The sequence below is a fragment of the Papaver somniferum genome, chromosome 5 (genome assembly GCF_003573695.1).
Source record: "Papaver somniferum cultivar HN1 chromosome 5, ASM357369v1, whole genome shotgun sequence".
Classification (NCBI taxonomy): Eukaryota; Viridiplantae; Streptophyta; class Magnoliopsida; order Ranunculales; family Papaveraceae; genus Papaver; species Papaver somniferum.
This window is the reverse complement of record NC_039362.1, coordinates 142,657,275-142,671,861: the sequence shown is the minus strand read 5'-3', so window position 1 is coordinate 142,671,861 and position 14,587 is coordinate 142,657,275. Positions and strand designations below refer to the sequence as shown.

The following is a 14,587-nucleotide window of genomic DNA, read 5'->3' as shown; positions in this document are numbered from 1 at the left end:
TTTCTGTTTCATCAGCTTGATCATTTTGGAAATATCATATTTTCTCAATCTTGATCATTATCTGTTTGGAATTTATGAATGGATCCATTCCTCCTGAGTTGCCATTTCTGTTTCAGAATAATATTCAAGTTTCTAATCCTTTGTTCTTAGAATGATAGTCTAGATTATTTTGTTGGTTCTCGTAACAACGCGACAATTATTCTATCTCTTGCTACAAAACTATTTGGAAAGTCTTCTGGTCGTGGGAAATGAACACGTCTTGCTAACATCTTCACTGAGAAATATTTTGCCAATAGAGCTATTGATTTCCATGAATATCTTAATACCAGATTTAAAACCCATAAAGAAATGTGGGAGTAATGGATTGGATAATCTCACCAGTATTGTTAGTTGGCATATTTGGAAAGCAACATGTGATCTTGTCTTTAGAAAATCTAAACAAAACAGTGCCCAAACTGCTAGGACAACAGTTAAGTTTATAAATAGCATACCCAGTTATTAATGAGAACTTGAGAATAACTTATGAAGAACTTAAAATGGATAAAGTGTTTATGGCTATCGGGATTAATGTTGCTATCGCTGTGCTTGACTCTGTAATTGCTCTGGGATAGGCTTGACTCTAACTGATTTTGCAGGAAACACAACTGAAGCAAGAGTATATGCCGCATATTATAGTACCACAGAATAGCTCAAACTGAGAGGGGCTGCAGAGGCCTTTAAGTGGGCAACAACATCATCTTCTAAAGTGATTACGAACCTACTTTTTGTTGCCGATGAGAATGTATGCTAGAGAAAGGAAAAAAATATATATACTATTAGTGGATACTTTGATTATAAAGCCACAAACTTCATATAAACTTTAAAGCACAAGGATTTATCACGATGAATAAATTTCATATTATAGAAGCAACTCTTATATCTACTTATTGCAACCGTTTAGCATTAAACCACATATTGTCAGGTAAAAATCTTACACGGGGTTAGTCAAATGAGATTTCTAGTGACTTTCGGGGAGTTCCCAAATCTACTGTTATTCCATTGAGATTTTTGGAGAGTTTCCCTATGTCTCTTGTTATTGGTTAGAGACTTTTTTTTTAAGTCATTTAAATTCTCTAAAACTTTATGTTATTGGATTAGGATTTTATAAGAGTCACTCCAACACTCCTGTTATTCGAAAGAGAATTAAACGTCATGGATTTGTTTTTTTTAGAGATTTTGAGAGATTTTTTTTTTTGAAAATAAGGCATGGTTGAAGTCTCTCCTCAAGAGGTGATATTTTGGGAGACTTGAAAAATTTGGAGAATTTCCTATTAAAAAAAGATTTAGGGAATTTTGGTAAGCATCAAAGTCGAGATAACCCCTAACAGACTGATGGAGGGTTGCATTTTTTTTTGTCTTTCATGTGATGCCATAACCGAGACTTTGAACCACAAAATAATGTAAATTGAGAACCATTGAGAATATGTAGACTATATGATTAAAAAAGAAAGAAGTAATGTATCGCATACAAATGTCACATATTTCATTAGTTTTTTTTTTCCTCCTTTTGAAGCATTTTCATTAGGTATCCATGGTACTTTGATAAACATTGTAACATGGATAATAAAAAAATATTGGTAGATGTATTGAATATTTCAAGAGATATTATAAGCTTTTTGTCTCCACAAGACACAAAACTCTTTACAAATATCTTTTTTTTTGTCTCTTTACAAATCTTTTTTTTTTTTTGACAATGGGCACATATTTCATTTTCATGATACTTTTTATAATTATTGTAACGTGAATAATAAAAAAATTGGTAGATGTTTGGAATTAATCAGGGGATATTATTGTCTCTATAAATCACATAGACTCTCAACAAGTCTCATTTTTTATCTCTACAAGTCACAAAGACTCTCCAAAATACTCTCAGAGAGTCACTAAAAGTCTTTAGATTCTGAGAGAATCTCCAGGAGTCACTCAAATTAAAAATCTATGAAAGTCCATAGAAATCTCATTTGACTACCACCCTGTTAGAGTTGTTTTAAACAATCATCATCTCTAGTTATGAAAAGATAATATAATACACTTTACTGCCTATTATATCTGTTTAGCTATAAATTACCGAGGGTCAGGTGAAAACTCCGAAGTCTATTTTCACAATCTTCGGTCTCAATTCCAAGGTTGGGAATGTTAATTTAACTAACTCCAGTACTCTTTATAACGAGAAGCCAGAGATTCAAATCAATGAAATAAGGTTAATCCTTTTTTTTTTCCGGAAAAAGGAAAAAAAAAATGTTAGCAAAGAAGTCGGATTCTAATTGGCTGTTTGGACAATCAAAAGCTATTTTTGATTTTTGGAAGCAAAAAATTCAGAAGTTAGTTTGTGTACACAATTTCAAAATGACTTCTAGAAGCAAAAAAGTCAACCTTTTGTGATGCAAAATGTTTTTGCTTCTGACTTCAGTTTCTGGCATCCAAACACGTTATAACACTTGGTCCCTTATCAAAAGCAACACCCCAAATGCAGCAATTCGGACCCCTTATAGCATCCGTCCCATCTAATGGAGGGATACAAACGGAATTACGATAGAAGATAAACTCTTATTTGTAGGGTTTGACACTCTTGTTTTACCCCTCTCTTTTCCTTCTTCTTCCAAAATCTCTACAATTTTAGGGTTGTATAAAACCAGAGAAACTAAAAAACGCAGTCGAAAGAAGTGAAAAACCTCCATCTGCAATCATGGGTCGTATGCACTCTTCAGGGTAATTTCAATCTTCTGCTCGTTCTTCTTGTTTCATAGGTTTAATGAGTCTTTTGATTTTTGTTTTACTGAAGAAAACTTTAATATCTCTCATTTTTTCACAGTAAGGGTATTTCCTCTTCTGCTTTGCCTTACAAGAGAACTCCTCCAACCTGGCTCAAGATCTCTTCTCCTGATGTAAGAAACAAACCCTTACTCCGATTTTGAAATACTAACTAAACTGATAATAGGTCTTTTTTGATTTTTATTTGATTTTTATGGATGTTTTTTTAGGTTGAGGATAACATCTGCAAGTTTGCAAAGAAGGGTTTAACCCCATCTCAGATTGGTGTTATTCTTCGTGATTCACATGGTATTGCTCAAGTTAAGAGTGTCACTGGTAGCAAGATCTTGCGTATCCTTAAGGCTCATGGTATGTTTGTTTGTTTGATTAGTAGTTTTATCGAGTTATCAACTTTTTTTTTTCTTCTGGAGATTATGGTTTTGATTATTTTCCTCTTTTGTTGCTTTTTTGATAATTAGGGCTTGCACCTGAAATCCCTGAGGATTTGTACCATCTTATCAAAAAGGCTGTTGCTATCAGAAAGCATTTGGAGAGGAACAGGAAGGATAAGGACTCCAAGTTTAGGTTGATTTTGGTTGAGAGTAGGATTCACCGTCTTGCTCGTTATTACAAGAGGACCAAGAAGCTTCCTCCAGTCTGGAAATAGTGAGTATCATAACCCAAATTTGTTTCTCTTTAGTATTTTTACATGAACTGTGATTATGTTTATTTGTATTTCTGATTAGATAGGTTGGCTACTTAATCATGCTGTTCATTGTCTTATGTGTTGTCTGAGGAACTGTGGTGCACAAGTCATTGTCAGACTTAAGACTTACTTTGAGAAATTGGCTTGTTTGATCATTCCTGGCCTAAGCTTTGCATCTTTGTTATCTCCTGATTTTGCTGCTTGAAAAGCTAATTTGAACATGAACTAGGGGACCATCAAGTGTTTTTTTAATGTTAGAGGCAAATATTTGAGTTTTCTTCTTGGTTAATGATATTAAATGGTGGTGGTTGACCCTTTAAGGATGATATTTTGAGTGTTTACTCGACCATGTATTTCAAGGATGGTTACTTCTGTTATTGTAATGTCTAGGGATTATGTATTTCGACACCAATTGTGCTTTATCGATGACCAGTAAAAAATAACTTCCCTTATATGCTTGCTTGAATTTATATTGAGTGGAGGTATAAGAATGTCTTCAAGTGTGGCTTAGGATTGTGTGTTGTCTGAGAAACTGTGGTACACAAGTTATTGTCTGACTTGTTTTGAAGACATTTGTTCGTTTGTTCATTCCTGGCCTATGATTTGCATCTTTGATTTTTGCTGCTTGAAAAGAACATGAACTTGTGAGACCAATCAAGTCTTTTTTTGGTTTCGAGGCAAAATTTCTTCTTGGCCAATGTTATTAAATGGTAGTTGTGGACCCTTAGAGGATGAACAAGTTTTTTTAGTGTTTACTCGGACACGTACTTTGAGGATGGTTGGTTCTGTTATTGCAATCTCTAGTGATTATGTATATCGACATTGTGCTTTGTTGATGACCAGTAAAAAAAACTAGTGACCCATCAAGTGTTTTCTGATCTTGAGGCAATATATGCCTTTTCTTCTTGGGTGATGTTATTAAATGGTGGTTGTGGACCCTTAGAGGATGAACAAGTTTTTTTAGCGTTTACTCGGCCATGTATTTTGATGATGGTTCGTTATGTTATTGCGATGTCTAGGATTATGTATTGACACCAATTGTGCTTTGCTGATGAGCAGTAAAAAAAAACTTTCCGAATATGCTTGGCCAATTTATATTTGGTGGAGGTTTCAGAATGTCAACAAGTATGGCTTAGGAATGTCGACTAATGTTTTCTTTTGAGAAACTGTCATGTATTGTGAATGATTTATTTTGGAGGAATTGGTTTGTTTGTTCCTTCCTGGCCTTTGCTCTGCATCTTTGTTGTCTCCCGATTTTTGCTGCTTGAAATGCTAATTTGAACATGAAATAGTGACCCATCCAGTGTTCGCTTGTGCAAATATATATATATATATAAATATATTAAGTGGAGCTTTCAGAATGTCAGCAAGTATGGCTAAGGATTGTCAATTGTACTTACTCACGCTGTTCATTGCATTATGTGTTGTCTGAGAAAATGTGGTACACAAGTTATTGTCAAAGACTTGTTCTGAAGAAATTGGTTTGTTTGTTCGTTCCTGGCCTTTGCTTTGTTGTCTCCTGGTTTTTGTTGCTTGAAAAGCAAATTTAAACATGAACTAGTGAACCATTTAGTGTTTGTTGATGTTGTAGCAAATATTTGAGTTTTTCTTCTTGGTTCATGTTATTGAACAAGTATTTGAGGTGGAGATTTCAGAATGTCAACAAGTATGGTTAGGGATCATACATTGTGAACTCTCCACTAGCACTTATTTGCTTTCGAATAGCTTGATTATAACTTTATGAATATGAATAGCTTGCTTTTCCTAAGTTAGTGCACGTAATGTATTTTTTTCAAGATTGTTTGGATTTCCTATAATTGCTGGTGCCATTTTATTTTGTGTTTGAAGTATGCACCAGTACTCTCGTGGATTTCCACGTAATGTATTTTGTGTTTGGATTTACATTTAAGGATCATGATTTTTTGTTTGTGACCAAGAATTCTTAACTCAATGTTTTTTTTTTTTTTTTTTTTTTTTTTTTATTATTTGCAGTGAATCTACCACTGCCAGTACTCTCGTGGCTTAGGTTTGGTTTCCATCTTGGGAAGTAGGTTTTGTTATTGGAGGTAGAAGAAGACACGCCCTTGCTCTTCACATGGAAAGGACTTTTTGTTAGCTTATATTCCCCTGTTTTGGTTTATAAATCAAGCACTTTTAAAAGAATGGAATGGTTTTTTGTTTCTTCTAAATTATTATTAAGTGGCAAGTGCAAGGATGATTTTTGTTGTTCAAGTGTGAGTTAGAATGGAAATAGTTTACAGTTCTATGTTGCTCACATTTTCTCGCATTAGTAAATTTAAGGCGGACGGTTATATTTTTTCTGTCTTGTCATAGGAATATCTGGCATGTGGAATATATCTGAGTCTAAGATATGCATCATGTTCATCTTTGGGACAGAAAGAATTCAGTGATGCAGTAGAGTTGAGAACCCTGGATGTGCTAAACTTGGATATGATTCAAAGCAAATTTTGAATCATGTCATGCTAAATGAAATCTTGAAATACTGAATTGCGTCTGCTGAATGACTTAACTAGCTGTGAGATCTTAGCTAAAAATGTGAAAGATTAGTCACTGCATACTTAACTGTATCACAACTTTACAAGGATCAGCAGCAGGTCTACCTTGCGGCATAATGCACCTCTGACGACTTTCAGGTGCAAATGCCATGACAAATGTAGAGTACAAATACTTGCAAATCAAGTCATAAATCCACGAAATATTTCATTGCTATATATTCCTATTTTTTCTCTTCCATCTCCAAAGGCGAGAGAATTTCGTTCCATTAAAACAAAAAACCCTAAGTTTTCATTATTTTTCACAGGGGTTTACTTGAACAATGGCTGGGTCTCTTCTTCAATCGACGAATTTCAGTACTTTGGTATCCGGCACAAGCCTTGACAGTAAACGAAGAGGCTCTGGAGTATCCAACAGAAGTAGTACTTTCAAAGTATCATGTAGTCTTGTTCAGATACCAGGGTTAAGAATCTCAGCAACACAATCTTTAACAATAGGAGGTTTTAATGGACTTGGAAGAACTACTGCAATAGAGAAATTGGCATTGTCTGGCCATGATTTTCATTCCAAGGTGGCGACATCAATATCTGCACCTCCTCGTGGAAGGGGGAGTCGGTGTGTTGCTAGAGCTATGTTTGAGAGATTCACAGACAAGGCAATCAAAGTTATCATGGAAGCACAAGATGAACCAGAAAGTTGGGTCATGATAAAGTTGGTACTGAGCAGATTTTGTTAGGGCTTATCAGTGAAGCTACTGGTATTGCTTCAAAGGTCTTGAAATCTATGGGAGTCGATCTAAAGGTTGCTCGAAGTAGAAAAGCTGGTTGGAAGAGGTACTTGTGGGTATGTCGTCGAGGTAGCCTTCACAGCTCGTGCAAAGCGTGTTTTGGAACTTGCAGCAGATGAGGCACGCCAGCTTGGGCAGAATTATATTGGCACTGAGCATTTGCTGCTTGGTTTAGTTAGTGAGGGTGATGGTGTAGCTGCTCGTGCACTTGTAAACCTTGGAGCCGATCCAAACAACATTCGCAAAGAGGTTATCCGGAGGGTTGGTGAAAGTGCTGAAGCTGTAGCTGCTGGCAAGGAAGGAGGCAGCACCAGCAGTAAGATGCCAACACTTGAGGAGTTCGGGACGAATTTAACAAAACTGGCCGAGGAGGGCAAATTAGATCCTGTTGTTGGAAGGGCACCACAAATAGAGCGTGTAATCCAAATTTTGAGCAGACGTACGCAAGAACAATCCTTGCTTGATTGGAGAACCTGGTGTGGGTAAAACTGCAATTGCTGAAGGGCTTGCTCGGCAAATTGCCAGTGGTGATGTGCCAGAAACGATTGAGGGAAAGAAGGTCATCACCTTGGATATGGGTCTCCTTGTAGCTGGTACAAAGTATCGTGGAGAGTTTGAACAACGATTAGAGAAGTTAATGGATGAGATTAAGCAAAATGACGACATTATTTTGTTTATAGATGAAATACACACTTTGATTGGAGCTGGTGCAGCTGAAGGTGCAATTGATGCAGCAAACATTTTGAAACCAGCTCTTGCAAGAGGCGAACTGCAGTGTATTGGTGCTACTACACTAGATGAATACAGAAAGCATACCGAGAAGGACCCGGCTTTAGAAAGACGATTTCAGCCAGTAAAAGTGCCTGAACCCACCGTTGATGAGGCCATCCTGATTCTAAAAGGTCTTCGAGAAAGATATGAAATTCATCACAAGCTTCGTTATACAGATGAGGCCGTAGAAGCTGCTGCGCGGTTGTCATACCAGTACATCAGTGACCACTTCCTCCCTGACAAAGCAATTGACTTGATCGATGAAGCTGGTTCTCGAGTTCGACTTCGTAATGCTCAGATGCCCGAGGAAGCCAGGCAACTTGTGAAGGAGCTCAGGCAAATAATAAAAGAGAAAAATGAGGCAGTTCGTGGCCAACAATTTGAAAAGGCTGGTGAGCTGAGAGATAGAGAGATGGACTTGAGGGTCCAGATCACAAATGTAATTGACAAGGGTAAAGAATTAAGCAAGGCAGAGAGTGAGTCAGGTGGTACTGGCCCTGTTGTGACTGATGTTGATATTCAGCACATTGTTGCTTCTTGGACTGGAATCCCAGTCGACAAAGTCTCAATCGATGAATCCGATAAGCTCCTTAGAATGGAAGACACACTCCACAGAAGGGTCATCGGGCAAGATGAAGCTGTTAGAGCTATAAGTCGTGCAATCCGCCGTGCGCGCGTTGGACTTAAAAACCCTGACCGTCCAATTGCCAGCTTCATATTCTCTGGACCTACTGGTGTTGGAAAGTCAGAATTGGCAAAGACATTGGCATCTTACTATTTCGGGTCTGAGGAGGCTATGATTCGTCTTGATATGAGTGAGTTCATGGAGAAGCATGCTGTCTCCAAGCTTATTGGATCCCCGCCAGGTTATGTTGGGTATACTGAAGGCGGTCAATTGATAGAAGCTGTCCGCCGTAGACCTTACACAGTTGTTCTTTTTGATGAGATTGAGAAGGCTCACCCTGATGTCTTCAACATGATGCTTAAATTCTGGAAGACGGGCGATTAACCGATAGCAAGGGTAGAACCGTGGATTTCAAGAACACGCTTCTCATAATGACTTCTAATGTTGGAAGCAGTGTGATTGAGAAGGGAGGTAGAGGAATGGGTTTTGATCTAGACTATGACGAAAAAGACACCAGCTACAACAGGATCAAAAGTCTCGTCCAAGAGGAGCTGAAACACTATTTCAGACCCGAATTCTTGAATAGATTAGATGAAATGATTGTTTTCAGGCAGCTGACAAAGTTGGAAGTCAGGGAGATTGCAGATATAATGCTCCAGGAGGTGTTTGAAAGACTGCGCACAAAGGAAATCGAGATTCAGGTTACTGACAGGTTTAGAGACAGAGTGGTTGATGAAGGATATGACCCAAGCTATGGGGCGAGGCCATTGAGGAGAGCGATTATGAAGCTTTTGGAGGATAGCATGGCGGAGAAGATGTTGGGGGGGAGAGATTACAGAGGGAGATTCAGTCATCATAGATGTAGATGGTGATGGGAATGTCAGGGTGCTTAGTGGTACATCGCCACAACTGGTGTAAACACCACCACGAGTAAGATGTTATATTGCCTTTTTTAGTTTGGTAGTTCTAGGTTCCTCTTCATTTTTGTTTTTATGATGCGATTTTCAGTTTAAATCAGTTTAAAGATTGCAGTTCATTAAGAAATAATGCAGTTCATAGAAATAGATAAACCGAAATTCTACTAGAGCCAAATAAAGCCAATTGTATAGAAGTGAACTGTTAGTACAAGGTGAACACACTGGAAAAGCTTAAGCTTAAAACATGGATGGCTGTTGTTGCTAGTCGTTGTAGTCTTATGCAGAGAGGTAGCTCCATTGGTTGCCGGATCTGAATGGATGATCTGACAACAGTTGATTTCTCTTGTTTACAATCATAAGACATTATGCAATGAACCATGGTGGGTGAAAAATCTTACAATTTTTTTCTGAAAAAGAAGTCTTCTCTCATTGTAATGTTGAGAGATGCACTTGGGTTAAAAACTCAATTACTGCACTCCCAACAAATAACGAATTATCCAATTAAGGTTAGACAAAGTTGTCCTTAGTCCTGCACGAGGATCGGTTTCAGTACTGTATAGTTTATGTCCACCAGGTGCAATCTTGTTATCGGTTTCCAACTGCAAGATGCAAGGAAAAGAAATGTGGGCACTCATGGTATAGAGACAGCTAAAACATAGTCATGAAAAAACTAATTACCCGCTAGCTTCTTTGAGTGTTTTTGTGGCTACAACTCTTCTGTAACTTGGAGCAAAATGGGAACTGAATTCATGCCTCCAACAAACATTTCCTTGTAGGCCATTATGGCACATTTCCTAGAGCAAGATCATGCCATGTACCTCCAATCCATCCACTGGTTGAGTCTCATAATTTATATCTTCATTGTCATGCTTCCATCACAGGAGGTAACGGAAGATCATCATCTGGAATGAATAAAAATTTTATTTAGTTTTTTGGAAATGTTTTTTTCTAGGAATAGAAATGGTGACATCCAGTTAATTGTTTTTCTCGTTCTGGTTTTGATGTTTTGAGTCTGACTGAACTCACAGAGAGTTTGGTCTTAATCACAACCCAAAATAGGGGTGTTTCCGTCATTTCCGAGTTAGATGTTGTTGAGGATATGCACAATGCGTACCCACCAGAAAACTCCAAACTCGCAAAACTCCAATAGCTCACTTACTCACTTTGTCGCATCTCCAACTTCCATCACAATACGCGGCACTCCGTGGAAGCTCTCTTTTTACATGTCCAAAACTACACCCTGCAAACCCGCCTATTTAAACATTTTCGCACCATACCATGTGAAACACCATCTCAATCTCTTCGATCATATCACCACTTCACTCTCTGAAAACTCTCGAAAATGTTGCTCAAATCTTCTTCCTCATCATCTTCACTATCGATCATGATGATGTTGTTCTGTTTCTTGCTATTTACAACATTAAGTTGCTGTTCATCATCATCGATATATGTTTATGGAAGATAAGGAAGAAAAGTTGGCGGAAGAATGGAAGTGAAAGATGTAAAAAACAACAAAGAGATTCAAAAACTTGGGAAATTCTGCGTTGAGGAATTTAATAAAATCTTGAAAGAGATATTCAGAACGGATTGATTAGCAAGCAACGATGAATATGAGTTTCTTGACTATAATGAAGTTGTTGAAGCTGAAAAACAAGTGGTTTCGGGTTTGAAATATTACTTGAAAATATCAGCTCTCACAAGTGTTAGTGGAGTTGAGAAGAAATTTGATGCCTTTGTTGTTGTTAAACCTTGGATTAGGTCCAAAGTTCTTCTTAATTTCGCTCCTTCAGTCAATTAATATGGATTATTCCGGGCGATGCGAGGATGTTTTCTTGGATATGTAGAAATTTGAGAATGATCTTTTTTTTTTTCCTTTCTTTTAGTTGAATAAAGACTTTTTGACTTCATGTTCATCGCTTTTGAACTGATAAAATTACCAATAATAATATAATTAAACAAAAATGTTGTAATGCAGTTCCATGAATATATAGAACTCTATTCAGCTTCAGTGTTCTTGCTACAGTTCCACAAGAGGCTTTAAAATTAGATTAGGGGAAGTCCTGGATAGGTTAATATAAATGATTTCATTTATAAGCAAACTTGACGCTTTGGCCGAGTGGTTAAGGCGTGTGCCTGCTAAGTACATGGGGTTTCCCCGCGAGAGTTCGAATCTCTCAGGCGTCGATTGTTTTTTTTAAGTCCAGGTTTTCACAATCAATCTTGATATACCCTATAACTTATTAGGGTATATTTTTTTTTATATATTTTTATTTAAAATAGAAAAAATCAACCATTTAATAGGGTAATTATTTTTTGATATTTCTATAATCTTGCATTAAAAGAGGATAATTTATTTCTATAATTTAATTTTGTTACTTGTAATAAAATGATTTGATGTTTTATTATAAGCAAAATAATAAAAATATTTCCATTTCCACACAAAATTATTTATAGGACATAACTAAACTAATTATAAATTAAGAATATCACTTGGTTATTTAATTATTCTAATTCTCACATTAAGAAAAAAGATACATTCGTCAAAGAATTCTTAGCATCACAAAACACCATGCCTATCAGACTTACAGCGTCAGATGTTGCTAGCGGAAGTATTCAGTTAGATGCATGTTGGCTAAATTATTTGTCAACCGAAATTTTAAAGCAGCCAACCTTTGTTTCCTCCACAATGGTGGTAATGGCTATCATGTAACTTTGAAACCCTTTGGTGGTGATTCTTACATTTTAGAAGCCGAAGGTTTAATCCGCGGATTAGGGCTAACTGCAGGAAATGTGATTCAAGGAAGAAGTGCCAATTCCCTTCTTTATTATCATTAATTGTATACTATAAGTCTAATATCATTTTTATTTCCAAGTTTATGTGGAGATTATAAATTGATTTATTTTTGACGAATTTGGAGGTCCAACTTTTTCTTTTTTTTCGAATATGATTTGTGACTCCCAATTTTAGTATTCTCATTGCTCCCAACATTAGGTGGCAATCCACTTAAGCTAGCTTTAAGAAAACAAATGATACTTCTTCCTCAGTCGTTTTTTCTTTTAATCTGCAAACCCTAAAAAAGTACGTGCCTGCAATTGGATATCACCATTTTTACTACCAAAATTTTGATTTTCATGATTTTCAGTTCTTCGATCTTTGATATTAATGACAAGACAATTACAAACCGTAAAAAACAATACTAAAAAATTACACCTAAAGTTTAACGTTACCTATACGAGAGAAATCTACCGAATAAACTTCACAAACCCTTTGTAGGTTAAGAATTTGTAAACACGCAGTGGTGATGAAAGAGCTGATAACTAGCTTTAAGAAAATAATTGATAAAGAAAAAAAATCAATATCTACAAATTGAGTTAAAATAGTTGAGTCTCAATTGAAAGATTTAATTTTTCTTGGATAAGCAACATGACTAATTTTTATAGAGTAGCCAACGGAAATTCAAGAGGATGGATCTCCACTAACGAGTAGTTAAATCAATGATCTTTCATATTAAAAGCTTCGAATAGAGATAGTTATAATATATGATTAAATAGTTTTTCATCCTGTTGTTTAGTTTCGATGTTCAAGTCTAATAAATCAAAATCCCCTGCTTTTGATATTAGATTGTGTTCTCAAGAAGAGAAATCAAAAATCAACTATGAAACTTGGAAATATGGTTTATTAGAATTTTGTTAAGAAAAAAATCATCTAAGTGCCACCTGATGTTGGGAGCAGTGGGAGCACTAAAATTGGGAGTCACAAATCATTTTCGTTTATATATATATATATATATATATATATATATATATTAATACGAAAATTTGATTAATGATACGAAGAATTACAAGAGTTCATACCTCTGGGTACATTGTAACACACCCAGTTAGGAAGATGACTTAGCCATTCTACTTCAAACATAATATCTTTACCATGTTTTGCCAATGTGTGGGCAACATGGTTCACATCTCTATGCACATGAGTGTATTTCTAACTATCAAAAGAATCCAAAACATTGCCACAATCAATAACTAAGTTTCTTGTGATCCATTTTATTGACTCTAGACTTCCATTCAAAGCATTAATAACATTTAAACAATCTCCTTCCAGATGCACCTTCCTGTATCCTTTTCTCTTTGCCCATAATGCAACTTCTAGCATATCTCTGGCCTCCGCTTGTTCAGGGTCTAAGGCTTTGTCTTTGCAGCATCTAGCTCCATATGAGTTACCTGGAAAATTTCTACTTATCAGTCCAATGCCCATTATTTTTGTAATTTCATCAAAAGCAGCGTCCCAGTTAATTTTTATATAAGGATTGTCAGGTTTTCTGCCAAATTCTAGTGACCTGCATATCCATTTCATTAGTATTTCTGATAGTAGAAGGTAAACTAGCATTCCATTCAGAGAAATCACTTTTAATCATAAGCACGAGTTGATTAAGATTCTGCTGTTGGTTTTCAAAGACTTTTCTACACCTGCCTTTCCATATATGCCACAAGATGAAACCCATCCATTTAAGGACTTATTCATTCTGCACCTGTTGATTATTATTCTGGAACAATGAACACAACCAGTTATGAATATCCATATTAGAAATAACAATTATAATGGAAGGATAATAGCATTCCAGACTGTTATAGAGAAATTGCAATCAAGGAAAATGTGTTGCATGTTCTCAGTATGACTGTTACAAAATGGACAAAGGGAAACTATATTAGAACAATGCCTGGATAATTTATCTCTTAGAGGAAGACAATCATGAAGACACTTCCAGAGGAAGTGTAAAATTTTACTAGGAAGTATAGTTTTCCGGAACTGTTTCCAAGAAATAGGGATTATATTTGTGAAACCAATTTCTTGATTTCTACTATCCAGAATAGCTCTATAGGCCGATTTTACAGTGAAAACACCATTAGAACTAGGTTGCCATCTCAGACAATCTTTACCATCAAAAGGAATCCTAATACTAAGAATAGCATTCACAGTGTTATGATCAAAGAGGGCATTCAAGGTTTGCAGGTTCCAAGACTTAGTGTTTGTATCAATAAGCTGTGATACAGTATTCATATTGCTAGACTGGTATTGACTGTTCACATAGGTGGATATAGAAGGTATCCATCTATTTTTCCGAATCAAGATTGAAGAGCCATCACCAACCTCCCACACAACATACTTTTTTTATAATGTCAAGACCTCTACATATCCCATTCGAAATCCAAGAACCATTAGCGGGGATAGCATCATTTAAGGGGTTTAATTGAGGGAAATACTTACCTTTCATAATTTTATACCATAAATCATCCTAATCATGAAGCAATCTCCAAGCAAGTTTAGAAGGTAAAGATAAATTCGTTATACCAGTTTGTTTTATATTCAAGCCACCTAGTTCTCTAGGTTGAGCAACCTCAGACTATTTTTTGGTAATATAACCTTTTTTTTTCCTTTTTTCTTATTCCACCAAAACCTCATTTGAATGGAATTCATT

General features: G+C 36.1%; 1 protein-coding gene, 1 non-coding gene and 2 pseudogenes across 2 annotated transcripts; all 4 read left to right on the top strand.

The window, feature by feature from the left end:
- Nucleotides 1–2,598: 2,598 nt before the first annotated feature.
- LOC113283007 (40S ribosomal protein S13-like) lies at nucleotides 2,599–5,811 on the top strand. Its single transcript, XM_026532133.1, has 5 exons — nucleotides 2,599–2,745; nucleotides 2,849–2,921; nucleotides 3,018–3,156; nucleotides 3,267–3,453; nucleotides 5,486–5,811. The coding sequence occupies exons 1-5, from the start codon at nucleotides 2,723–2,725 to the stop codon at nucleotides 5,517–5,519; spliced, it is 456 nt and encodes a 151-aa protein (XP_026387918.1). The 5' UTR covers nucleotides 2,599–2,722; the 3' UTR covers nucleotides 5,520–5,811.
- Nucleotides 5,812–5,920: 109 nt separating this feature from the next.
- On the top strand, nucleotides 5,921–9,237 carry LOC113283006 (annotated as a pseudogene).
- Nucleotides 9,238–9,355: 118 nt separating this feature from the next.
- On the top strand, nucleotides 9,356–10,993 carry LOC113279765 (annotated as a pseudogene).
- Nucleotides 10,994–11,209: 216 nt separating this feature from the next.
- TRNAS-GCU lies at nucleotides 11,210–11,291 on the top strand. The gene has a single exon. It is a non-coding gene; the product is annotated as a tRNA-Ser (tRNA).
- Nucleotides 11,292–14,587: the final 3,296 nt, after the last annotated feature.